The 26,438-nt window shown below is 41.7% G+C and overlaps 2 protein-coding genes and 1 long non-coding RNA gene across 14 annotated transcripts in view; 2 read left to right on the top strand and 1 right to left on the bottom strand.

The window, feature by feature from the left end:
- The window catches only part of rhea (Talin_middle and talin-RS domain-containing protein rhea), a 49,987-nt gene extending 38,283 nt beyond the window's left edge, over window positions 1–11,704 (top strand). For 2 of the 3 annotated variants that reach the window (XM_086993656.1, XM_022809779.2), the window contains exons 14-24: window positions 300–633; window positions 900–1,322; window positions 1,512–1,826; window positions 2,500–3,000; window positions 3,836–3,961; window positions 4,554–4,859; window positions 5,037–5,381; window positions 7,391–7,682; window positions 7,906–8,083; window positions 8,284–8,516; window positions 8,842–11,704. In XM_086993656.1, the coding sequence (XP_086849782.1) occupies window positions 300–633; window positions 900–1,322; window positions 1,512–1,826; window positions 2,500–3,000; window positions 3,836–3,961; window positions 4,554–4,859; window positions 5,037–5,381; window positions 7,391–7,682; window positions 7,906–8,083; window positions 8,284–8,516; window positions 8,842–8,915 (3,127 nt within the window). In that variant the 3' untranslated portion in view covers window positions 8,916–11,704. The remainder of the gene's footprint in view (window positions 1–299; window positions 634–899; window positions 1,323–1,511; window positions 1,827–2,499; window positions 3,001–3,835; window positions 3,962–4,553; window positions 4,860–5,036; window positions 5,382–7,390; window positions 7,683–7,905; window positions 8,084–8,283; window positions 8,517–8,841) is intronic. The other variant, XM_086993657.1, reaches the window with a different exon arrangement.
- Window positions 10,643–26,438, bottom strand: part of LOC111253151 (uncharacterized) — a 65,979-nt gene continuing 50,183 nt past the window's right edge. The window contains exons 4-10 of the long non-coding RNA XR_015330636.1: window positions 20,342–20,465; window positions 19,152–19,238; window positions 18,534–18,740; window positions 17,020–17,173; window positions 16,364–16,524; window positions 15,439–15,672; window positions 10,643–15,064 (exon numbers count right to left, since the gene is read on the bottom strand). This is a non-coding gene — a long non-coding RNA (uncharacterized LOC111253151). The remainder of the gene's footprint in view (window positions 15,065–15,438; window positions 15,673–16,363; window positions 16,525–17,019; window positions 17,174–18,533; window positions 18,741–19,151; window positions 19,239–20,341; window positions 20,466–26,438) is intronic.
- Window positions 22,776–26,438, top strand: part of LOC111253150 (uncharacterized) — a 73,104-nt gene continuing 69,441 nt past the window's right edge. For 4 of the 10 annotated variants that reach the window (XM_086993665.1, XM_022812157.2, XM_022812159.2 and 1 more), the window contains exon 1: window positions 22,777–24,069. Coding sequence is in view for 1 of the 10 variants with exons in the window: in XM_086993664.1 (XP_086849790.1) it covers window positions 24,003–24,069 (67 nt within the window). In the remaining 9 variants the exon portion in view is untranslated. Of the gene's footprint in view, window positions 24,084–24,109; window positions 24,131–26,438 lie in introns of those variants that run through there. The other 6 variants (XM_086993660.1, XM_086993662.1, XM_086993664.1 and 3 more) reach the window with 6 other exon arrangements.

Here is a 26,438-nt window from a genome sequence, read left to right as displayed (position 1 = left end):
AGTCTTAAATTGATTTAAGCAATGACGTAAAATATAAATAAAGTGACGCAAACAAAGTATTTTAATAACTGAGCAATTATGATTACTAATTACAGAAAATATGGTAATATAGCGAAGATAAGAATTCCATATTTAATAATTAATCTGATATCGGTAGACTTCAAGCATCAGATGCTTTAAGTATCGGAAGGGAAATCATTAATTACTAGTCAGTTGTGTTTACTACGGAAATTACAGTGAGTGTCTCACCTGTGAAATCAGTACCTTTTTCTTCTGGCAATGATTTTGTTGTGTCATAGGGTTTGTCACCAGGCTGCCAAGCCTCTGATTGCGGCGGTCGAGAATCTGACTGCGTTTGCGGGGGCACCTGAGTTTGCTACGGTTCCTGCTCGACTGTCTGATAAGGCCCTTCAGGCTCAACAGCCCATCCTGGAAGCTGTCCGAAACGTCGTCCTCGGCACATGCAATTGCCTTAGCCACGCGAGAGATTTAGCTGTCAACCCCATGAACCCACCAGTGTGGCAAGGATTCTCAAAGGAAAGCTCAACGGTATCGGATTCGATGAAGAAATTGGTCACCCTCATCAAAGAAAGCGCGCCTGGACAGAAGGAGTGTGTCTACGCCATCGACAGAGTATGTAGACCTACTTTTTAATGCACTCGCATATACGCGGTGAAGCTGAAGTTTTCTGACAGTTTGAGTCTTCATTTTATATGCGTCAAAGTGGAGGGAGGGTGAAATGCAATAGGAATGAAAATTAAAAAAAAACGAAAATTCTGTAGGGTATCTTTCACTCTTATATATATATATATAAAGGTGAAAAGAGCAGGGCGCGGCCACCAAGATTTGCTTGACAAAGTTTACCCACCCTCTAAGCTTGATTTCGTCACTTTCAATAGCTGAATTCCAGCATCCGAACGCTCGATCAGGCATCGATTGCCATAATCGGGCAAACTGGTTCGCTACCCGCGCCACAGCTTGACTTGCGTACGAGCCAGGAACAAATTGAGCACGCTTGCCAGGCCATTCAGCAAAGCTTAGAACCGCTGCGAGTCGCAGCTAAGTGTCAGGCAGAACAACTTGGCCACTGCGTACTGCAGCTCGTCTCGTACTTTGACTCACTGGTACAGAATACACTTGAAGCTGCTGGCCGTATCGTGAGCCACAAACAACAAATGCTGCTTCTTGACCAAGCGAAAACCGTGTGTGAAGCTGCAATCCAGTTTCTGTACACTGCCAAGGAGGGTGCAGGAAATCCTAAAGCTCCAGACATGCTCCATCGTGACATCGATGAGGGAGCAGATGCTACCCGTGACGCTGTGGTAAGTTGAATACTACCGAATGAGGTAGCGATGCAACAACAGTTACTCTTTTGATTATTGTTGTGTTCGTGTCGCTGATCGCTCGTGGGGAAAGGTTACAGTGAAGCGTCAGACGTAGCTATGACTATTTCGTATGTCGAATAACACTGTGCTCAGTTTTCTAAGTGGAACCTCTTGTTTCTGTGGTAGAACGACCTTGTACAAACATTGCAACGTTCCGCGGCCGAGGCCGGCTTTGTGAGTGGGGTATTGGAATCGATCAACAACGCTATTGCCCAACTCGATCAACCAGTCGTGATTACACAGCAGGAGAGCTCGTTCGCTGACGTCCAGACCGAAATGGATCGCAATGCCAAAGAGATAGCCCGAATTGCCGGCGATATGGTTCATAAGTCGTTGAGCGATCTTCGTCAGCTGTCCTATCTGGCGACGGAACTCAGCCATCACTACGCTACGTTGGTGGCTACCAGCCGCACTGCAATTTCTGTAACGTCCAATAGTGAGGTAAGGATTCATATACTGCTGACTTTTTCTATAATCAATTATCGGATAGCCAATTATCAAACACGTTTTGTACGCATCCTTAACTAGCATTTTTAGACGAAACCTTCTCTATGGAAATATACGCAACGCCGAAGGGCTTGGGCGAGGCTAATGTTTGTCTATATGCTAATATATGGTTGAATAAAGATCTACTATTATAACATCTTGTAGTTACATCATTAATGGCGATCTTCTGTGTTTGCTGGGCTTTTCAGGAGCAAGTGAGTAATTATGTCTTTTTATGGAAAACTTTTATTGTCCGGAATAATCACTATTGCACAATTGGCTTGACACTTTACTATTACTATAGTCTTAATTATTCACGTCAATATGTTTTTTATGATCACACAATTCTGCTCTCTTCCAATCGAAGATTCCCTAATCAAGGTGCCCTAGTAGAATGCGCAGCAGCTCGAACCTCGAACGGATTTTACAGTATGTAGTATGTGCATGAAGCTGCGTTTCCTATTTCATACTTTTTTTTTTTTTTTTTTTTTTTTATACTAAGAAACTACTTCAGTGTAGAAGATAGACGCACAGCTTGGACTTGCAACTTGCACTCGTATTCCACGCTACAAAAAAAACTACTGATTGATGTAGGTCTTCCTTCAAACCTTTTTCTCGAATCCTTCAGTTGGCGTACCGCATTCGTATGGGCGTGCACGAGTTAGGTAAGGCCTGCGTGAAGCTTTGCCGTGCCTGTGGTTCAGCACAGGCCAATCAGGGTGACGCTGCCTGCCACCGTGAGCTGACCGAGACTTCGAAACAGACCGTGGAACGAGTGTCGCACATTCTGGCAGCATTAAAGGCGGGCTCAAGAGGTACGCAGGCGTGTATCAACGCTGCGTCTACCGTGAGCGGCATTATCGGAGATCTTGATACGACAATTATGTTCGCTACAGCCGGATCGCTAAACGCTGAACGCGACAATGATAAGTTTGGCTATCATCGGGAGAGCATTCTCAAAACGGCTAAAGCCCTGGTTGATGATACGAAGGCTTTGGTGGCCGGTGCCGCATCCAGTCAGGAACAATTGGCAACAGCCGCCCAGGACGCTGTGCAGACAATTGTCCAGCTAGCAGATGTCGTAAAACAGGGTGCCGCTTCACTAGGACCTCACAATCAGGAGGCGCAGGTAGGTAAACGCTGTTTAACTGCGTGACCGATGACGCCTATGCTTATCAGGTTTACATATTATAGAAGAAAGCTATCCGAGATGATATTCGTTGAAAGTGATCTCTTATTTAGAAAGGTTTGTTTAGTTGTAGCGTATATCAATAGCTAGCTATTCGGATCATATCAGATAGTTTTGTGGATACATAATATAATCATTTGAAACTTTTGGTTAACCGATTTTGGTGTAATTGGTCTCGTTTGAAATACAGAGGTTGACCAATCGCAGAAGACAGAAGTACACATTTCTGTTTTCTGTAGTTGGCTTTGCTATCTCTGATGCAGAATGAGCCATAGCATTTATATTTACTTCATGATCTTGAATGAATAGTAAAGACTGCCTTAGCTAACAGCTGTGCGTTGTGACTTTTCGGTAAATTCTATGGCTTCATATCTTCCCATTTCGTGTGTGCTTGATTGCCAGACTAACGATGGTGTGTTATCTCAAATAACCCAATGAGGAAGACGTTAATCAACAGAACGCCTCAGAGATGAGCTTGAGATCTGTCGCTGTTTTGATTACGGCTTGGTTTACTATGTGATGCTCTTTCGTCGATTTTCCGCCCGTGGAGCTCATTCGGCCCGTGACGCACCACCTACTATTCCAAAGTTTCGAAGGGGCATTTATTTTCGCATCGGTCCTTTTGTGTGGCACAGCATTGTCATTCCATCCGCAATGGTAGTGATACTTAATGGATGGTTTGAAATGAAGAGCTTTTTTTTCGTTAGCATACCGCGAACTTGTCCTGCGCCTAGCTCAGTTTCTGATGTCGAATATCAAATGGCATCTCTTTTAGGTTATGCTCATCAACGCAGTGAAGGACGTAGCCTTGGCTCTGGGCGACCTCATTCAGGCGACAAAGGTTGCCTCTGGCAAAAGCATTAACGACCCGTCCATGCTTAATCTTAAGGACTCTGCTCAGGTAATAATAATTATTGTTACTTTTGAACAACACTTGATCACTTTCACCCTGGAGGATCCATTCTCATTTTGTGTTGCACCGTCCCTATCGAATTATGTACGTCTCTGGAAGTATTGATAACATTTGAACAGAGCTCGGTCACTGGAAAGCAGGACTTATTACGACGACAAAGTCACTGACATGCCGAGCTCTTTTTGCTCCTAAGATGCTTAGATAATTCTGTTTCGAAATAAAATGTTGCAATCTATCACCTTCGCCACCTTCGACGAAATGTAGAATGGAGTTTTCAACTCGTGTTGACCACAATTAGTTACTGATCATGAATAATAGCAGCGCTTGCAGTAGTTGTTTAGATCTTTCGTAAGTTTGTATGCACTTTGCTATGATACCATTTTCTGCCTGTCAGCCCTTTTGCTCAATGGTGACGCGTTGCTTATTACATATAGCTATAGATTCATCAATTTGTTTACTTTGTTAATTCGGAAGCTCTAGTGCGAGGTATCGAACACTAACCGTCGGTTCGATTCGGTCCTGCGCGCTTTTTCCTGTGGTGTGTATGTGTATATGTATATGATCCGTATCTATTCACTAGGCAATGGTTACAAACGTGGCCTCTTTACTGAAAACTGTCCGAGCTGTCGAAGACGAAAACTCACGTGGAACTCGTGCTCTTGAAGCTACAATCGAGGCCATTTACCAGGAAATACGCGGTTTTGACAGCGCTGACACGACAGGACTTCGACAGGTCACACCGGAAGAACTGGTGCGTTCCACGAAGCCAGTCACCCAAGCTACTGCTAAGGCAGTAGTTGCCGGGACCTCTTGCAAGCAGGAGGATGCGATAGTTACAGCTAATATGGGCCGTAAGGCAATTGCCGATATGCTTCAAATGTGCAAGGTGGGTTAAAAGTCACTATGCTTAGATGTTATGCCAACGTACGAATATGTGTAGATTACTACGTACTATCCGAAAAGAGAAACAACCGAAGATACATGCGTCCGCTTAGAGGCTACGTAATGTTTTTCAACGAGTCGTCTTTCGATCGTTAATGTGTTAATTCATCGTTTATTTCAGTCTGCTTCGCTATTAGCCGAAAACTCCGAGCTAAAGATGCGAGTAATTAAATCTGGGCGCGACTGCGCCGTCCGCTATCGTGAACTTCTTCAGGAAGTGCTCCGAGTTGTAGAGGCACGGTCTGGAGCGTCTGGTGAAGGCAGGCAACGATTAGAGGAGGGCTCAAGGGCCATTGCTATGGCGGTGGGTGAGATGGTGTCTGCAAGTGAAGCTCTCAAGGGTCATGATCTGGACCCCGAAGACCCGACTGTCATTGCGGGAACCGAACTGCTCGGGGCTGCCGCTAGCATTGACGCGGCTGCCAAGAAGCTTGCTAACCTGAAACCAAGGGAAATTACTGTTAAGGTACAGATGAACTAGACTGGACAAAATGTGAAATTACCTTTTGTATAGTCTAACTTAAACGCTATCTAATATTTATATAAATATATAATTGTAGTCTCTACAATTATATATAAATTGTAATCACGATCGTATTATACGTATTATATATATATTAATGTCATTTCGAGGCCGATATCATCATTGAAACGTTCCATGCATCGTAGAAAATCAAAACCGCTACTTCCTGCCTTAGGCAAACACTTATCTGCATCTTTTCAATGATCCTCCTGGCTGACTGATCCAATGTCAAACGTTTTCACGACCGAAAAGTCCAAATACATATTGCCGTCCACTGAAGTCGAACTACAAATAAAGTGGGCAGTCTATTGCAGACGCGTGGCCGTCTTCGCTTTTTCTTTGAAGATGACTCCCTGATATGCGTCGGCACCTGCGAAATCGAAGGCTCATTGGCTTACCAGTCCTTTTGTTCACTTAATTGTTTGCCTAATATCGAAGCTGCTCCAACGAACAATTGTTACGTTGTTCTAGATGTGTTTTTATTTTTGCCAAGATCTAAGAAGCAAGAAATGTTTGTTAGTCAAATGAAAATTGTTCAGTTATAATTAAATTGGACAGACAATTGGAATTAAAGAGGACAGAACGATATGACGCGGCCATCTTCTCGAGATATCCCTATTTCGTGTGTGCGGCCTTGTGCGTGTACAATCTACTTGCGCATGTTTGAATCTGTTTACGTTCGAGCCTTTTTGTTAAATCCTTTCTCCTTTCTTGTGCCACAGCTCTGAATGCGCTAACATTCACGTAAGCATTACCGCTTTCGGTTAGCCAATAGGCGTTACTTTCCTGAAGTCGCTATGGATATAGGTAAGGCAGTAGCGCCACAGGGCAGCATTGCGTACCCGTACCACCATCCATTGCCTATGTCGTCGACAGCTGCGGCAATGTGAACGAAAGCGAAAGCTTCGACTAATTAACTACCGTGAGCCGTTTGTCCGCCTGATAGTCACGGATGGCTGGGTAATGTCGGAATAACTGGCCGGCAGAGTTTCGTACGGTTCTAATGCCCACAGATAGATAGGTAGCGAGGTGACCATCACGGGCAGTTAGACGATCGTATGAAATACTACTGAACGACATAAGCTTTGAAAGTCGATGTTATGCGGGAAACTAAGAAACGTACTATATTATATTGTTAAGCTTGTAGTGGTGATTTGAAGCTATAGCTTGTGTTCGTTAAAAGGGGCAATCTTTGCCTCTTGTTAGTGTATTCGATGCGTCGTGTACTCGTTGAATGAAACAAATCCGTTGGCAACATTTACTCGTTAATAGAACAACGACGTTTTTGTTAGGATACGATAAATGCGTGTGATCGGCAAAGACAGGGATGCAAACGCGGCTTTGCGGCGCACAAGCGTACTTCGAAAAGGTGGTGGCTCTGTACGCGCGAACAACATCGAAAAAGAAGTGTTTTTGACTCGATGACTGCGGAACTACTGTATTAATGACAAATCGAGTTCGATGCAATTCCGTCGAATGGAACAGAGTCATTGAAATTACGATTCATTATGATACTGCCCAGTAGGTGGCGCAATATTTCTATGCATAATAATAATAATAAAAATCTAACAGGGTATTTGTATTTTTGCCTAAAGCATTTTACGGGTACTCAGTATTTTTTTTGCAGTCGTTGGCGTTTTGTTACTGTTTTGACAATGAAACAATGTGAATATTATGCTAAGCTTTGTTAATATGGCGTACAATTTTATGTCTAGTCGTATAGACTTTTGAAAACTAAAATTAAAATACGAAGTCCTATATATATATATATATATATAATAGACAGAGTTTTTTTACATATGTGTAAATGTATAGACATTGTCAGTATAAGTGTAAATAGCGCTGATCTGCACCGCAACATACTGCTTCAAGAATTTATCTGTTAGAAAATGGTTGTGCCAGATGATGCTGGCCTGTAGTACTACTTTTTTATTGCCGTTGCTAATCAACAGGTTGCCGACGAGAACCTCAACTTCGATGCACTGATCTTGGAAGCTGCCAAATCGATTACCGCGGCTACCGCAGCGCTAATTAAGGCCGCTGCGATGGCTCAATGCGATCTGGTGGCGGCCGGTATGGTTAGCGGTCAGCCAAGGTATCATTCTGAGGATGGTCAGTGGTCGGAAGGACTTGTGTCAGCAGCACGACTCGTGGCGGCTGCGACTCACTCACTTGTGGAGGCAGCTAATGGTCTCGTTCACGGCGAGGCCTCCGAAGAAAAACTGATTTCATCGGCTAAACAGGGTAAGCAATACAGGTTATTCACTGCCGATTGGTATGTTAGCTTAAAGCGTAAAAAGAACAATATCAAATAAGACTGGATGTGATTCTTGGAAGAATTCGTATCCTCCCCACTCTGTCTACGGTAGCTAATTCCACGCTGCAATTTAAGACGACTTAAAAACTGCTACCGAGCCTTATTTGATCCATATAGTATGCTCATGTTTTTCTTCGAACGCATTTACAGTGGCAAGCTCAACAGCGCAGCTTCTGGTCGCATGCAAAGTGAAGTCGTCACCTGATTCTCCAACGATGAAGCGTCTCCAGGCCGCCGGTAATGCTGTTAAGCAGGCCACCGAAAGCTTAGTTCGAGCCGCACGACAGCACATCGAACAAACCCAGGAGTTTCAGCTTGTTATCAATAAGTAAATGTTGAGCTACTGTAATCGTACTTTTATCTTTAGCCAGAATCGTTCACGTTGCTTGAATGTCCACGCTTTAGAAGTCCGCTATCCGTAGGGTACTGATAACCATGTCCTAGCTGTTCGGTTTATCGTTGGCGGTGCAATGGCCAACGTGTAGGCACTAAATGTAGCTGATGTGTCTTTTGTGTTTTCTCGAGCAGAAGAATGGTGGGCGGCATTGCGCAGGAGATTGTCGCTAGGGAAGAAATCCTGCGTAAGGAACGAGAGTTGGAAGAGGCCCGTGAAAAGTTGGCCCAGTTGCGTAAAGCCAAGTATGATAACACCATTCAGCGATTGGCCACCGCGGAAACTAGCTCTCAGCTGGATGGCGATCAGGTGATCCAGAGTAGCCCGAGTCCTAGTGTACAACAGGTTCAACAAGGACTAGTATACGGTGAGTAGCAAAATAAATACGTATATATATATGTATATATATATATATATATATATATCAATATGGCTTCAGCTGTTTGTATTGTGTATATATATATATATATATATATATATATATACACAATACAAACAGCTGAAGCCATATTGAAATTGTTCGATTTTCTGTCACACAAAGCTGTGCAAGTGGATAGGCATGAAGGGTAAAACTAGCAGGATCCTAATAATTGTCCATACGGATGGTCACAACGAATAAGTGATTTTTTCTGTTTATGCACGTGCACGTTTCTATCTATTGAAATGTTATACATTTTGTCTTCGTATTTCAGCCGGCTCGGAAACTTATAGCGCGTATACATATCACTCGAGCGAGTCGTCTCACTCGACGACGCACAAACAGTAGTTTTTCTACCGGCAGCAATTCTACAATAGCAAGAATGAACGGAAGCATCAGTGAAACGATAGAATAGGAAAATCACTGCATGTTGATATAATATACGTTACTTTTTACTAAATATTGTATTGATATATATATCAATTTATTGATATATGAGAGCTGCTATATTAAGATAATTACGCTATTCGTTGATTGACCTAAACGCGTTCTCCGTTCTAGTGTTGATACTAATAACAATGGTAATAATACTTGCCTTTGGTTGTCTGATATATACATACGTTTATAGATGGATACTAATATTGTTGTTATTGTCAACGAAGATGATCCTAGTAATAATAGTGTACAATGACCCTTTATAAGTGCTTGCTACGATGTTTTGTTTAACGTGCTTAGATGGAGGCAATATATATATATATATATATATATATATATATATATATATATATATATATAGATGTGTGTGTGTGAACGTGCCGCTAGGCAAGCTAAGGACCGCAATAACAAACAAAGTTGAAAAAATGTTTTATGTCCAAATCAAGCACGTAAGCTACAGTTGTGTAAAGACTTGAAGCTGGGATTTTCTAAGATGATGGAAAAGGTGAATTAACCCTTCGGGTACGCTTTGAGCAAGATATGATACGTCTACCGGTTGATAAATTTCGTCGTTTTTTCGCTATGCGAGTATCGATGATTGTTAGACAACATCCCCTCTGCGTCCTTTCGTGTATTAAGGCTCGCAGTAGGCTCAGACTTTAAAGGGGCTGAAGATCAAAACCTGGCATAAATCAAACGCTCATGAACCTTATGGAGACTGAACTTATTTTAAGTTCATGTGGGCGAATTTAATATCGAGTGCGCATCGTTAGCGGCACATTTTTGGCAATACAGCTTCGCCGCTACCACATAAAGGATCTATAGTTTAGATTAAACGATCGATATGCTAGAAAAATAAAAAGAGAAGGTAAAAAAAATGGAATACGCAGCGTCTTCTAAAGCTCCCAACGGTTTCCACCCGTCGCCTGCGGTGTTTTGTCACTATACTCGCGGAAACGTTAAGCCGTTGCAGTATAAAGCTTCGTTGGAGGGTTCAGGAGGGACGAACTCGGGGTCTTTTAGAAAGAATTGACTTCTAGACGTGTGTATGTATAAGAAGAAAACAGAGTACGGTTATAATCCCGGTCTGTCGAAAAACAGGTATGACGAAATTCTGAAATGGGAAGATATATGCCTTTGTTACCTAGCTTCCTTCGTTAATCGGTCGAGCAGCATTTAGGAAATCAGCCTTCGCGAGCGCTATTCTCTAAATGGCCTCCGCCACTTAAGAAAGCCTTGCGCCATAAGCGATCAAACTATCCATCAATTTGCAATTAATGAATATTAAATGCTATTCAATGTTTATATACACATATATATGGAACATGTGGTGCGTTGTAAGTATAAGATTATTATAGTAACGATCAATAAAAGCGTAATAGCACTAATAATATTAAACGCTTCTCAATGATACGATAAATTATAATATTAGTAATACGGATAATTATTATTATATTGGCGCTGATAAGCCAGAACATTCTATGCACGCCGCGAAACTATACTGCACGTGAAAATATTAAATGCCCTACATTTATTTACCACAGCCATGAATAATGATGATGATGATTATTGAGCTTGATAGGATGAAAATAACAATATAAGGACTATTGGTGGCCGTTTATGACAACCGTTGAAAACAATGAAGCAAATACGACTGCATATACAGTAATTACGACGTTGTACAACGCCGATCGTCTTATTATTATTATGTCGCCGAACATCTTATTACTATAGCAGTTGAATAGCAACAAAAACAAAACAATAATAACTACACTTGATATTGTGGACCTCTTCCCGTTGTGTATACCCGAATTGTGCCTAGGCATTTGTCCGAAGATCATCTGTTTTCCGCCCAGAGAACTCAACGAGACAGCATTGCGCGTGATACGCTAAATAATTGATTTAGCCACCTTCAGTCGATCCTTCCAAAGATCTGGTTTACCTTTGGGATACAGAAAAAATCTAGTTAGCTTCATATTATACGTCATGTTATAGAAACACCAATGGCATCGGCTTGACGCGTGGGCGGCCGACTCGCTCAATGGAGAACTCTAGTTATCCTGCAGGACCATCCAAGCACAACTTTGCTATATGTCAATGCTTCGCCTGTTTCCTACAGGCACAAAAAAAATCGAGATTCCAAATTAGGACACGGATCACCTATTCATACACACAACAGAAATGCACGACAGCTGCAACGGAGCTAACGTTCGTTTGTACGAACCGTAACACCTTTCCAAAATGGCAACTTATTGTCAGCGTACAAAAAATGCATTCGTAGAAAGAGACGGATAGATACGCTAAAGCACTGTTACTATAAAGCTTAGCGTGTCGATAACTTCAACTTGAGGCCAATGCGAAACTGTGGTCAGGCCTCAAAATAGCAACTGTTAATTTGTATCAGTTGTCATCCAAAAACGGTTGTAACGAAAGTCACTATTGATAAATGCCTCTGTGGGCAGTATACCACAGTGGGCAGAATGCTGCACGAAAAAACGCTGAATACGTTACTAGTACGAAAAACGTAATGTTATTTAGGTAATTGTCGTATCAATCGATTGTACCTAACCAGCGTCCGAGAGTCAAACCGGAAGACAATAGCTGGCGATGAACGATGAGAGATTTCCAAGGAACTTTATTACAAATGGTCAAGTTGAACAATGTGGGTACCGTGTTTAATAAACTAAAATCATTACAAACAAGTCTGTCGGTGTAGTTCTTCTATGACCATTTCAGAATCCCAAATTAGATACTCTAATAGTGATTTTTAGAAGGTGAAATTATGATATCTAGTCAGCGATGCACTATGATTTCTTAGCTGAATCCAAGCTCTGGTTAGCCTCGTTGACCTTCTTTTTCTTTCTTTTGGAAAATGTTGGGTTGACGATGATACACTTGGTGAGCCATTGTTTCTTATATGAGAAATTTGAAAGCTTTTTTCTTTGTTGGAAATACCGCTTCATGAATACGATACATTTAAGAAATAACGTACCAACAGTCCAACAGCAGCGTTACAGGTCTCGGATTAATTTCGAATTTTATTATAAATTGCGCTACGGACCTCGAGCCCAATGAATTTTCGGAATGTGAATACGAATTTAGATGATACCAAATTTCCTTTATTTTGGGGGTTGAACTTAGAGATAGCTTAGCATATGCGTTCTAACGCTGTCCATTGTTGATTGGCGGTAAGTTATTGTGGACGACGTCATTTTCTATGCTAAGATAGAACGACTCGTGGTCTGCATTGTATACTGCATTATTAATCACATGCAAGAAATTGATGATTAAGTACCTGGCGGTCGTGGGGAAAAAATTTTTTTTTTAAATGTATATACATATATATATATATATATATATATTTCTTTTAAGAAGAAGCCGTCTCAGCTGTTAGGATTCCGCTACTATTTTGCCGATAATTTGTAGTTAATTGCTTCACTGATCTAAAGGAAACAGACCTAACATAAATGTATCATTTTTTTAGATAAATATTGATATTTGTATGGCTTAGTGAATTATATCTAAACCACTTGGTTTAGTTTGTACAGAAAATTAGCAATAAAGAGTCACCACAAGTTGTTTTTTAAAGAAGCGGAATAAATGCATTAATAAAAACATCTGGGGCCGAACGATACAAGGACACCAGATGTAGTGTCGGACCTATCCCCAATGGTTGGACCTGCTTCCTGCGAAATTAGTATCAATACGAAATTAACACATCTTCTTTTTTGCATTTCACTCTCTGTCATCCCGGAATCATTGAATAGTACTACGAATTGCCAAAGCAAGTGTGAAGTGCCTACGAATCAATATGTCGTGAGTACCTCTGGGTTTTCCGCCTTACCAGATTTGTTACGTTCTATTGGCTGTGAACGCGAAATTCAGCTTCATCTGCAGCCTCGGGAAGCACATGTTTCGCTGCCGTCAAAGGCACACTATTCCTTCAGGACCTCTTTGACTATGGGCGCTATAAGTACCTAATGGTAGCGTATATGAGATCCACAGGCTCCGCTAATCTCATTTTAGCCAACTTAAGAAGGTATTTTGAGCAGGAAAAGATATCCTCTCTGTTGTCCTCTTAGCTTTGAAACTGGGGCAGGTTATCAATGTGTGGGCAGAGTCATTCTCTGTCTCTTTATTGTGAGGGAGACATGTGAGGTCGGGTTTCGCGATCTTGTGTGGGCTAAATTAGAAATCCCCATGGCCCATAACAATCTATGTTACGGAAAAGCCAACCTCCTTTTGGGGTGCTCGAACCATTTCTCCATATTTGGAATTAGATCATGAACTCCGGTTCCTGGGCTTCCGGTTCGCATAACTGCCCATTTAGCCTGCCAGCTACGCTTCGATAGTAGCTTTATGCTCAGTTTCTTAAGAGCTTCCAGAACCACTACTCCATAGTCGCTTCCTCTCTTTTACTCTCAACGGGAGTGTTTCGGCTAATGCAAGGCGCTCTGATATACTGATTGTTCCAGGTGCTTGCGAAGTCTGCAGCAGATCCTTCCTTTGTATAATTGCTTTTTTCTTGTTTCGAAGTCTGTGGAGGTTAGGTACCAAGCGAAGGAATCGAATAGCTCTATTGACTGTGCAAGTAACATCAAAATCCTTCGTCCATCCGCCCTCCCTCGTCCCATGTACATCAGGCAGGATGCTTACTGTAGCGTTTGCCGTTCTAACATGGAAAAACCCACGAAGTTTCTTGCACACTAACATTTATATATATCCTAATCTGTGTGTACAGCAGGTGGACACTGATTTCCCGAATGTGTATTTTATAAGCAGAATGCCCTTGCTTTTTCCAGGGCAAGCTACAGCCCATTTTACATAATCCAGAGATTGCACTTACTGCATGTGAACAAAGTTCTACTGTTCAAGTAAATCGCCCTACTTGTAAAAGGATATCACCTATCTTGTTTTACCTTTTTATTACGCGTGTCGGTTTCTCAGGAGCATCTTAGGCCCCTTTGGCCTTTTGAGCCTTTTCTTTGTTCCGTATGTGCATATCGAGTAGTCTATGGAAGATACTGGTCATAGGAATCCAATTCTCTTCATTCCCAGTAAGGTCTTCTACGAATCGGGTTCCTTTCTTGTTATCTGCACTTTACCTGTTTCATTTCCAACATTAAACTTAAGAACCCTAAAGCGAGTGTTTCTAGTCGAAAGAACGTCGTCAACGCCATAAAGCCTATGGAAAAAGGCGTCGTCGAAATTGGTTTGTACCCATGTGTTTAGCTAACAAGACATTTACGATGAATTTAGTTGCCAACTTATATGCACTCCATATTTTTACAAAGTTAATGTTGAAAATTTTATAGCAGAGATAGTCGAAAGGTTTATACCTAGCAATATGAGATACGCAGAAATTGTAGTATTCATCCTTTAGAGAAAGCATCCTCCAGGAGAAAATATATAACACATAAATATTCCGCAACCTAAAAACGATGCGTTTGCATTACGGCCGGTGCAGGAAGCAATTAACTGTACTTCAAATATAAGCTTATTTATTTTACTTTACATTAAATAAAACAACAAAAAAAGACTAAATATGTCTTTTTTCCGTTGTTTTATACATCGAGCAGCTTTTATAGGCCGTTCTTCTTCGTATCGCTCTCCGCAGAATCAAAGATATAAAGCAACGAGCACCACATGGACGATGTCGCAAATTTATAAAAGATCGTGTCCGGACTGCCTACTACCGGGAAGCGTGCGGAGTCAAACAAAATAAATAAATGACAGCTTTTTTCTTCGAAACATTCAACTAAATACAATCGAATTGTACAAACAAAGGTAAAAAGTTCAGTAGGTACACAATATTGCACGACGAGCTCTCTCATTGCTAAGTAGGTTGGCGAGTAATGTCCAAATGGATATTGGGCGACAGCAAACGTATAATTGTTAGAAAACGACCCTGTATTAGTTAGCAGTTCACACAGACTCGTGTCAAGCGTTCCGTTGGTGCCTCGTAAACAAGTCTTCAGCCGATGGACGCGAGCGCTGGTCGTCTTAACGTAGGAACATTTTTATTTATGGAAAACATAGCCAGGTAACGAAACCAGTCTCTCCTAAAATATTAAAACGGTGCAAAGCGTTTTGTTCAGTCTCGTCCGAACTTATGCTAGTTAGAACATTTGATGGAGTACATCCTAAGACTGATTTTCAATGCCGAAAGTTTAATGCTGCAAATAAAGGAAAGTTGATTTTTTACTTATCTTATGGCCCACGCAGAGGAGCATCTATTTAAAAAAAAAAAAAAAAAGATCCCCAAAAAGTTGTTTTTCGTCACTGGCGAAACTGCGCGGGTGATGAATGAGGTTCGGGAGAAATTTACTAATTATATGATACTTTACAATGTGGCAAAACTCATGTAAAATATTTCATCGTTTTCTTATCGAGGCTAAATCTAATCAAATAGTGCGCATCCGTTCCATGCACCTACCCTAGTGAAGTTGGTTGCGTAGTCTACGATGGTGCATCGAGATGATGTGATGGACTTCAGAACCTCCGAAGACATTTTTTAGTTTGTTCCTACTTCTTGAACTCGCCAGGGAAAACAGTCTGCGCATATAAATCGTCCAAGCTCAGTGGTTTCTCTGTTAAGCGATTATACCGTACAAAGCAGTCGCACATTTCCCTCAGAAAAAGCACTGGCAACGCGTCTCGGTGGAATCACCTATGACGTCAACGGTAAATATCTACTTTTAAAGAAGCAGACGGAATACAAAGGTTTGCTCATCATTTCAGCCACGTGAGTAACTGGTGGCTACACACTCTCCTTTTATGTTACAAGAATGTATCATCTATGACTTTCTTACTATATCAGTATAAATTCTTTACAAATTGAACCCAATTGAATCACAAGGGGCAATTTGAGCTCATCACGGAGTGTAGCATAGGGGGGCAGAACTGAAATGATGAATTATGAGAACGTAATATCTGACTAGTCGTTTCATATGTTGTAGAGTTTGAATCACTGAGCCGTTACATTTATAATCGAGGGCCTGTCAAGCAATTTGATTAACCTTGTATCTATCTAAATAATGAAACCATGAGAATTTAGATCACTGCCACGGACCTTATTTCGGTATTTCCTTTCATATATACTATATGATTTAAAGTTAACGATTAACTAGGTATATTTGCCGTTTGCAGGGCATATCACAGATTTTCTCCTTGTAAAGTGTTCGACTTTGTAAGATACCCCTTCAATACTAAAACGGTTGGAAATTACTAAAACTCGAGGTCGGTGCTTTCCTCAGCTGCCACACTCACGATAAAGCCTATGACAACGATTACTGCTCGAATTTATGAACGCCACTAACTTACGCTACATGGCATAGGTAATCAAAAACTTTTTTTCAAACCTTGTCGAGCTCCTTGGCGTCATCAGTGGCTTCCAAGATCTCTTTGGCGACGTCATTTACGCTGACGCTTCAGTGGCACTCTTCGGCCTGATTTTGAGCAGTAACAAACCGTCCCCGAAGATTTATTTGTATACTGTATGTACCTTTCCGCAATAAGATCTCTGAAATGTACCGCCTTTTTGGTAATTAAATTTTCTGTATAATGTGATGGTCTCATGAAGTAGCCCATGAACTGCCATATAACACTAAGAAAAAAACTGGATCGTATCGGACAGAGGATTCAGCAATGTCCATCAGAAGATCCTTTATGAGATTGCCTCTATTCCTTATTGGTTGAAAGCCCTTCTTCCAGGGAAAATCAGCCGATGTGAGAAACAGTGGTGTTTTTGAGAATCCGACATAATTCGGTATCCGTTGATGTAACTTTATGTAGGACATAGAAGTGGTTTGTAAATACATAATGTAAGTCCGCCTGGATTAGTAACAATTGCATTTTCATGTAATCGCTTCTTGATAATAAATAATAAGTGTTTTAAATTAAATCAAATATTGTTTCAGACGGTTGGCTTCGAGCAAAAAGCCAAATGTGCAAACGTAGCCGAATATCATTACGTTTAATTTATCACTGTTTAAGATAAATCTCAGTAAATGCTCACCAGAAATATCCTAGATGACCGCGTCAAGGCAACGAGTACCGATAAGATGTATTGCTAGATCACGGACGCAAGCGCAAAAACACGCTTTTGGCACGGCAGGGTGCCTATTTCTCCGGATGCCATCAAGTTCTGTTAAATTAGCGCATTATTTCGCCTAAAAAAGGTGCCGTTATGGGCACGAGAGAAACCACTCGTGTATTTTAGAGTATTACCATTGAATCTAGCTATAACAGCTGTACTAAACAGCTTAACTCCTTCCGATATGTCGTTGCTGTGGGCGGTGACCGCGCCCACTACAACTACTATTTGAAAACCGCCACACTCCCTGTTGAAAACATGCACAATCACTGGTTTGATCGAAATATCTTGTTTAATCACATTTTCACAATACCCTTAAGTTATTTCGAAAAAAAAAAAATCACATAAACAACGGGTAAAAAATTAATAGAGAAACATCTACATGGAAAAACTAGTCTGTTGAGTACAAAAAAATCCTGTTGAATACCTAATTGCGTGCAAATAAACATACATCCGTTTAGAAATTAGCGCTTTCCTTTGAAACCCAATGCAATCATACTGTGTTCTAAGTCAAGTAAACGTAATTTTGAATCGAAGAGACATACTACCATTTGTCTTTCCTTGAAGTCGGGTTAGCCGAATGAGAGCCTTCGTAAATGAGCACGCTTCACCAACAAATACCTAAATGATTGTTAAATTAGCCGCTCGAACAATCGACAAGGTTTTCTATGTTCGATTATTCAATACATTTTTATAGTTTTACATAAGCGTCAGGGAACATCGATTGAGAAAGCACCATAATCGGGTCTTTGATAAAGAATTACGTAATACCTCGACTTCTCTCACAGCAAGTGGTACCATTGGTACGCGATCGTGTGTCACTATTTAACGATGCTTGCTATGGGAGAGTGATATCCTGAGTAACTGCCGTTTCATATCGTTGTCCTAGCATTAGTTCGTAGGCCGTACGGCAAAGTTCACTTCGGTCACCTTGAGCTTTTCCGTGGCTGCAAAAAACTCTTACAGTAACGTGTTCTCTAGGCCGATACAGAATTCTTCGGCATGCCCCATGTCTCTTTGTTTGCTAGTTTTGAATGTTTTGTCTGCTGGAATGATATGCAGTGCTACGATGGAGATCTAAGGCCGAAAAGTTCCTTGGCTTGTCGAATTAGCATCTCTGTCTTGCTTGAAAGCCTTAAAAAACTGCCCCCATTTACTGGACGTTTAATCATTCGGCGACTCCGCAATGTCTTCTAGAATTTTATAGAAAAATATCGATGACCAGGCAGAACCACCATTTAGGAAGTTTGCAACTTTTAAGCTCTTACACTTTTTTTAAATTGATAGTTATGTTTAAACAATAATTGAAACAAATAACAACCAAACCAACAACAGCTCAGTGTGAATCAGACGAGTACACAATTTAGAATTATTAAACCATCGTTGATTTTTTTAATTGTCTATTAAAGGATCGGCGAAAGGTAGTACGGACTTACGAGGGTTACTCCTTTGGCGTTGCCCTGTTTTCTAGACAATGCGCGGAAGCTACCTTGGGTCGAACTTGCCGGAATATTGATCTTCTATAGCTACCTGTTAACGGCAGCTAGTTCTTTAAGTTCTAAACTAACGGAAGGCGTACACAAAGCAGCCAGTAGACGTGTTCCCCCTACATGTCGAGTATAAGCTGAAAATAGGAATGTTGGCTGTATCGCCATAGCCATGTTAAGTCCTTCGTCATTTAAGGTTGTATTTGGTACTCTACAGTATTCCCTTAACCACTATTCGTGTAGACTTGAAGTTTGTAAAATACGGTTCGGACATGTATAAGTTAATCAACGTCTGGAACGTTGAATGGCATACATAAAAAAAAAAACTGCGCATCTATTAGTCTTCCGGGACATGCCACAATAAATATAGCCACAGCTACGACGTTTAACTACTTTGCTATACCTTTTTTTATTGTAATTTTGCGGCTGTAATATTTCCCTAGTTCGCCTCGCGTTTTTCCCATCATTTCGAACGCAGCCTTTAGGTGATTTAAATGTAATAACGGGATAATATTTTCGAAAAGAGCCTGTAAATTTCACCGTGCACCGTGTGTAAGCAGTACTTACAATTCTTTTCTATGCTTTACGTTGCCTTTCCGGTGAGTTTTGTACGACTTGATTAAGCCACCGCAAACCCGAAATCACGGAATCAGCCTGTAAAAGAAGTCCGTACCTCGTAATTTCGGCGATGCCTATCGACAGCTTGCGAGTAAGATCTCTGGGAAACGCTAACAGGGAACGTGGCACTATATATATGTAGTGAAATTTCATCGTGTTTACTTTTCCCAAACGGAAGAGCCTGTAACGTGCGTTGCAAATCCATTAACTGATAGGCAAGCAGGGCGATTGCTCTTAAGGAGAAGTTAAAGGTAAACTACAACTGCTGAAGCTGTTGGGCAGAAGTACCGCAATAACTACGTGATTAAAGTGCCGAGTTTACAAATTTGTGATTTTGACTCTACTCCCAGCCCACACTCAGTGCGGTTTCGTAACTTATATGGGTCCAAAACACCAGCACACAAAATAATTTACTTTTCGTTACCACGTTGTCCTTAAGTAAGTTGTTCAAGTTCGGTCCAAAGATTACAGTTTTTACAGGATTGTAGCAAACCTGTTCACGTTGAGCGATTTCGTCCCTCTTCATGTTCTTTATTAGACATAGTAAAAAATAAATTTCAAAACGAGGCATATTATCAGTGTGTTTTGTCGAGAAGGTCACTTTACAAAATAGCCTCTATAATGCCTTAAATACCTTAACTGACTACTTTAGCGGTAAGTATCAGGTTAGCGTGTACGGCCTTTCTTTTCTATTTTGTTTTGTCGACTCATAGCCAATTTGTATACATCGTTGTAAATCGCTCCTTTACTATTGTCTCCTTAATACAACCCGGGCTGTAAGTTTTAAAAATGAGCAATTCGGGTGAAGAAAAAAAAAACAGCATTTTCGATACTTTATCCAGATCAGAAATCTGCTAAAGTAAGCAAAAAGTAAAATAAACCAGATGTCAAGGAGGCCATTTTTCCATCCGATGCATCCGTCCTCCGAGCCTGAGGTAAGGTTAAAATTTAAAAAAAAAACACGTTCCTGTACGGTAGCAGCGATTCGACATCCAATCATCGCGTATCGATGAACGCCATAGATATAGTACAAGCAACGGTTTTAGGATGTCGTCTCAGTATCAGAACAGCATAAGCAATATATATGTACAGTCATATGCCAGATAGTAAAATATTTAGCTAAAAAGTTACGCGGTTACCTGATTACGCCTGCATCATGTCATTGATCCTGTCAGATGCTTCAATCCACGACCCAAGTCGTGGTGCTTATCCAGTCAGATACGCAATGTCGGTGAGGACACGTGAGTTCGTCTACTGTTTAGGCTGAAAAAACAGATTCAACTATTTAATACGGATCAAACTAACTACGTATAGTACGTTCCACATTTAATCATTTATGTAGTACTTAGTAGTACTAGTATCCATTGAATACTATACCGATAAAGGATATAATAACTGTATGTTGGCCTTCACTATTTTTCATGCAAGAATTTATACTTTAAATATCTCCCATGCTAATAACAACGGAACAAGAGTTTTTGTTGCACGCTGCCGAAATTGAAGATGTCTTATGGATATCTATTGTGTTTTTAGTCGCCGTCAGTTTATCCACGTGGGGGGACGTGATCGTCTACGTTCAAACCCGGCGTGGACAGACCTAGATTTGTGCTGATAGAAACCAGCGATCTGATGGAGGGTCCAATAACGGTACCGGATATGAAATTAAAAATATTTAAATAGTCTAACCACAAGTGCTTCTTCCAAGCAAATGATTGGGCAACTAAATTATTAGCACTTCAAGCAAAAATTTACGTGGACTTAGTCGTATAGATAATGTTAGTGAGTATCTTCATAGATGTAAATAATAAAAGTCATAGGGTTTAATTACTCATCTGACGTACACTCTTGCATTATGACTAAACTTTATTAAAAAATGTCCATTGCTTCATAATTTACTGCTTTCTTAATTTACTTTTTCCTTTTTGTGTACTGCTAGTGTAGGTACACCGATAGAATGTCTACATTTATTTTTGAGTTGCGTCAACAACGATTTCACAAAGCGCCACACAGAAGACGGGTATAACCTATATAAAAATTTTCCCGCTAAGTGCTTCGTTCTTCTATGTCTCTCTGTGTCGCGCGTTGATTTAATGCTGAAGCACTGGGAGTATCGTTGGGAACAATCCCGAGCTAAGGGAGCCAGCATCTGATGCCCTTTTATCGTACCTCCTACTGGCTTATCGTAGCAGGCGCAATCACAATGGCGGAGCATCGCTTCGATCTTTTCTCCGAGACCATAAAACGTCGCTGTCGTTCTTTGCGAGCTCGTTTTCTCCCTTCTCACTCCTCCTTCTTTCTCTCGATCTGTCCTCATTGCGCGCATTTTAGGAAGTAGTTGCCCCTACATGCGTTAGCTTAAACTAAATTGCTTGTGCACTGTCCCACTGAATGGGTATCGCTACCGAATCCGGCTGCAGGCACAGGATCCTACATCGTCTGAGGCAAGGCGGTTCTCAAGTGCCAATCAGCCGCATAAAAGCCTTTTCCTTAGATTCCATGAGGCCTACTAGATTCATACAATCTTCGACTCCGAATTCTTATCCGCTTGGTACCCCTTTTCGATCAATATTCCGTATCGGAGCCCCTAGCTTCCTGTTTGCGGGTGTTTCCTCAACTTTGCTAAAACACCCATCTACCCAATCGCTTACGCTCGCTACGACAGACCCCAGCGTCGTCTTCAGAATTTATTCCGGCCCTGTTCGTTTCGCAGACTACTTTAGCTTGCATCTGCAGACATTTGCAGCCTGGCGATTTTCCAGAGAAACGGAAGGAATGCGGGAATGCAGGAGGCCGGCCCTTATGTTTCGGCGTCTTCTTCTTCGGCAGTGAACTCGACCGCCTTTATCCCGTCTTGCAATCATCCCCTACGCGAATTTCGCATCTTTTCGTTTTCCGAGTTTCTGATACCGATCCCGTTCGCTCGTTGGTTCGTTTGGCTCACGCAGCCTCTAGCCGCCAGTCATCAGCCAGTCGACAAACTCGATGAGTCCCGAAAAGTCGCGCTCATGGCCGCACAGTTAGAGCGATCAACAGCTCGACTTGATGAAGCTTAATATGTACTTGCTGGGTAAAAGCTCGTAGGCGCCTTGAAACCTCGGGAATTGAACTTATTTTCTACGAAGTGACGGGTGGCGCCGTCCAACGGATGTTCCTTGAATCAGCTTCGTTCAATTCTCTTCCCCCGAAACACTGTAGATATTCGTGTTCTTAGTGGAGGCAGTACTAGGATTGCCCTCTCCTCCGAACAAGGCATGTGTGCGGTGTATGACCAAAAAGGGGCGTCTGTCTGGGGTTCCCTAAGCGCTAGGCGCCATCGTGTGTCCAGAATCCTGAGGCTAGGTGCCTGACTCTTTAACTTCCGTTCCTGCGCACTCACCCCGCGGTCCATCCAACGATGCTCTCTGTTTGGATGGTCTGCTTAGGCCGCATCTTGCGCGTGCCCCTCTACCTTGCTTGCTGCGAGAGCTTTCATGCCCATGTACCTGAAGTCCCTTCTCCTCTAATTCTAGTTCGGACTCGCCACGTTCAGAGTTGCGCTCGCTCAACTTCCCTCCTTCCTACGTCAAATGAGCATTTTATAGAAGAGGAGGGGCCGAACGGGCCGATCGAGCTAACGACAAACTAAAGCCAAACCATCAGGGGGCAGTAGGCACGGAGGAAGCAAACGGTGTCCTCCTGCTTACAGTGGCTGCAGTGTTCGTTGTCTCAGACGTTTGTCCTTTTTTCAACGAGAGCGCGCTGTACTACGCGGTTCACTCTTAGAGACAGCCACAGTCCACCTGCAGATCGTAGGCCGGGCCGTCATTCAGCAATATTAGCCCATAACAATAATGACATATCAATAAGCAGCAGGCTGCAGGGCAACGAGACAATAACAGAAGGCAGTGAGAGATAGGAACACAACAGTGAGGTCTCCTGCGCAGCCATTTCCCTCATACTTGATATAACACGGAGAAGTACACAACATCCAGCGGGGATCTCCCTTCCTCCGAAATCTACATCTGAGAGGCTGCGCTCTCGTCTCGCGTCTACAACAGATCGCGTTTGCTCCTCCCACTGCCGTTGCCTTCGAGGTTGTTGCTGCTGTTAACCTACTGTTATTACTATTGTGGCTGGCACTGCTCAATGATTGTGTTAACTCCGGTTGAATTCTTCGCTTGTCGGCGCCACCGCCACCGCCGCCGCCGCAGTTGCACCTGGAGCCTTTCTGCAGGCTCACCTTTTTATGTGGACATTGTTGCCTCATGTGTAACTTCGTAAGTAAGTTCTCCATTAGCTCATGTTTTTCGCCTCTATGTATGTAGACGTCTAAATCGTGTGCATAAGTGAATGGTGCTGGCGTGTGTTATGTTGGATGCAGGTACTGCCGCTTGTAGGTTTGCCCACGTCAAACGGGCCAACGTATCGACGAGGCCACTACGGTCTTAAGGAACAACTCAAAAAGGAACAGCTTGAAGAGAAAAACGTCTGGCGGTAGTAGACGATGGCGGGTAATAATTGTGTACGAAGCGATCTGCTGGTCAGGTTTACGGAGCTTTCAAGTTTTTATTGTTTTGTTTAGCCCTTGATGATGCAAAGGAGTATAGAGGTATTTTCAGAAAAACGGTACGGACTACAACCGTTATAGGAAGGCTAACATATAGAAATTTGGTGGCCAAAAACACTAGCCGGATTTCGAGCACACGCTTGTACGATACCATCAGTGTACGAGGGCAACGACAAACATACTAGCAGTACATGACAAAATAAGAACGGTCACTTTAATAACGAGCAACGACGCCGCAGAGAACGGACGGATGAATGAACCCGCTGAAGGATCAGCTTTTAAGAAGAGAACGGTCTCGAGCCTCACATCCATCTTCAAATCGTAAGAAAGAAAAGGCAAATAAAAACGACTCACCTCCGCTTGTTTTAATTGACAAATGCTGGTAAATCTATAGTCTGAATAACAGAATGACATAATGTACATAACTGCAACATATAAAATGTGTTTCGTCGTATAAGACAAAATTTTAATAAGGGCTCTATATTAGAGCTTCTACATATATATATATATTGATTCCAATAAGGGTCTAATCATATAGATGTTACGCTCTGATATTATAGGTTTTGCGAGGTCCAAAGGGGGTAGACACCGGATCAGTTTGTTTTATCGCTTCCTGATCAGTTGAACTATTAGTAAGGAACAATGTAATTGACTGAAGTGCAATGCATCCACGTACTTGTAGAGCGTCACTTAATCAGCGTAGATCAGTCCAGACCAAGAGGGGTATACGGAATTTATGTTTTCATGGCAATTTATGATGTGCTATGCTGAAAATTTAATCGATGAGGTAGTGGAGACTCCGGGGTGGTTCAATTTGTAAAATTGCTACCGCTGTTAGTTCAGGTGACTCTATATTAACCCAAGCGATATGTTACTACCGTTATAACGGTTCATAACACATACAATCATAATCGAATTCTGTGTTTCCCGTATTCCTATCCCACTTTAAAGTCATGAGAAAAAATCTTATGGGTCAGCTGCTGCAGAGCTTTAGCGAAATGCTACAGCTCACGTTGATAGTAGTAGCATACTGACAACATACGCAACATCGGTTGTTTCAGTAGTATAGAAAGACCCACAATAAGAAAACGAAATGTAATTAGAGGTTATGTATTTTTTTCCCAACACGTTCGTCGATCCGGGCAACTATGGCAACAGCAGATATTAAACGGAAAATATGACAGGGAAAATGCAATGCCAGTAATCGTCTAAAGACTGCCCTTTGGTTCTTCTGAAGTTATTGCAATTTTTTTCGCACGTTATAGGTATAGTTTTCTGTCTTCACGGCCAGAACATAACGTGTACCAGTTAGTGGTAAATTCAGTTGTAGCTATCTGAAGTACGATCTTCTCAGAAAAGCAGCTAAGCGTACCTACTTAACCTAGCTTGTTTATTCTGTTCAATGATCTTCGATCTATGTTTATATCCTCTTCTGTTGCTGCGAATCATCATTTTTCCTAAGCCGAAAAGGCGACACAGCAGAGTCTCATGCACGCAGGCACTCCCCATCGTTTTAGCGTACGTTTCGTTTGTATTGTAACTACGCTTCTGTTAGATGTTCAATGAGCTCTAATACATATCCCATTGCTCATTATCTACGCGTCTATTTTTTAATGTCACATACATCATAAAAGGCCTTACAATAGAGCATTCTTTTCTATTTTTCCTACACTAGAATAGCGCACAATACGATTTTATGTATGTGTGCCGACGACCTATGGCGCTTGTAAATGACGACCTTTAAGGTGTTTTCGATTCGTGCATCATCAGCGCCAATAATAGAATAGTAAGCCATTAGATTAGTGCAATATAGATGGCAAAGTAATACTACAGTCAAAAACAGTAGCCGAAAATTGCCTCAGGCGTAAATAGCAGCTGTTTTTCTCTTCCGTTAGAGATCATTTCCTGTCGTTGCGTTCATACTGTTTGACTGGATCGTGACCAATCTCGGTATTACATATGAAAATAAGGAATTTATATTTACGAGCGCAAGCTCTAGTGATTATCAAATAGATTAAGTTTTTTTGTCCTATCATTTCGACTGGCAGACGGGATCTCTTTTCCATTCAATACAGGTCGTAGTTCCTCGTATCTAATAACCTATGCCGTTGCCTGTAATAGATATCCACTCGTATGGAACGAACAATCCTTACGCCGTTCTGTTCATTTCAAACAGCTAACGTCGAGTATTGACAGGAATTTTTTTGGAACCTCCAATAAGATAAACGTTGGATATGATGTCCTGGTAAGAAAAAGAACATCTCCATGTTTACTAATCGCATCGACCAGCAACACATCTACTTTCTTCAGAGATAATCGGCATATTTTATCTTTGGCTCAGTATCAAACAGCAAGTGGCAATGTTTTGCTCAACACCGACCTGAATGGGGCTTTCAGTGCCCCAACTCGTTGTAAAGGATCCTAGCGTGCCTGTGTTTTCCTATTGGAAGGCATTTCAAAAATTTTGTTTTTTCGTATCCGCTCGATCTAACATCACCGATCCTACCACAGAGTGGGCCAAATACAATTATAACTATCACAATTAGTGCTCCGAAACAAACAGCACGTTTTTGGAGTATTGCCCCAAGGTCCCTAAAAGACATTGACACGCACGTAATGTATATCTAAATAGCCCGTTAGATTCAGTGCGCACCCGTGCCACCCATATTAGCTCGACCGTTCATAGAAAA

The sequence above is a fragment of the Varroa destructor genome, unplaced genomic scaffold (genome assembly GCF_002443255.2).
Source record: "Varroa destructor unplaced genomic scaffold, Vdes_3.0 BEIS01000006.1, whole genome shotgun sequence".
NCBI lineage: Eukaryota > Metazoa > Arthropoda > Arachnida > Mesostigmata > Varroidae > Varroa > Varroa destructor.
This window is presented reverse-complemented; position numbering and strand designations above follow the sequence as displayed.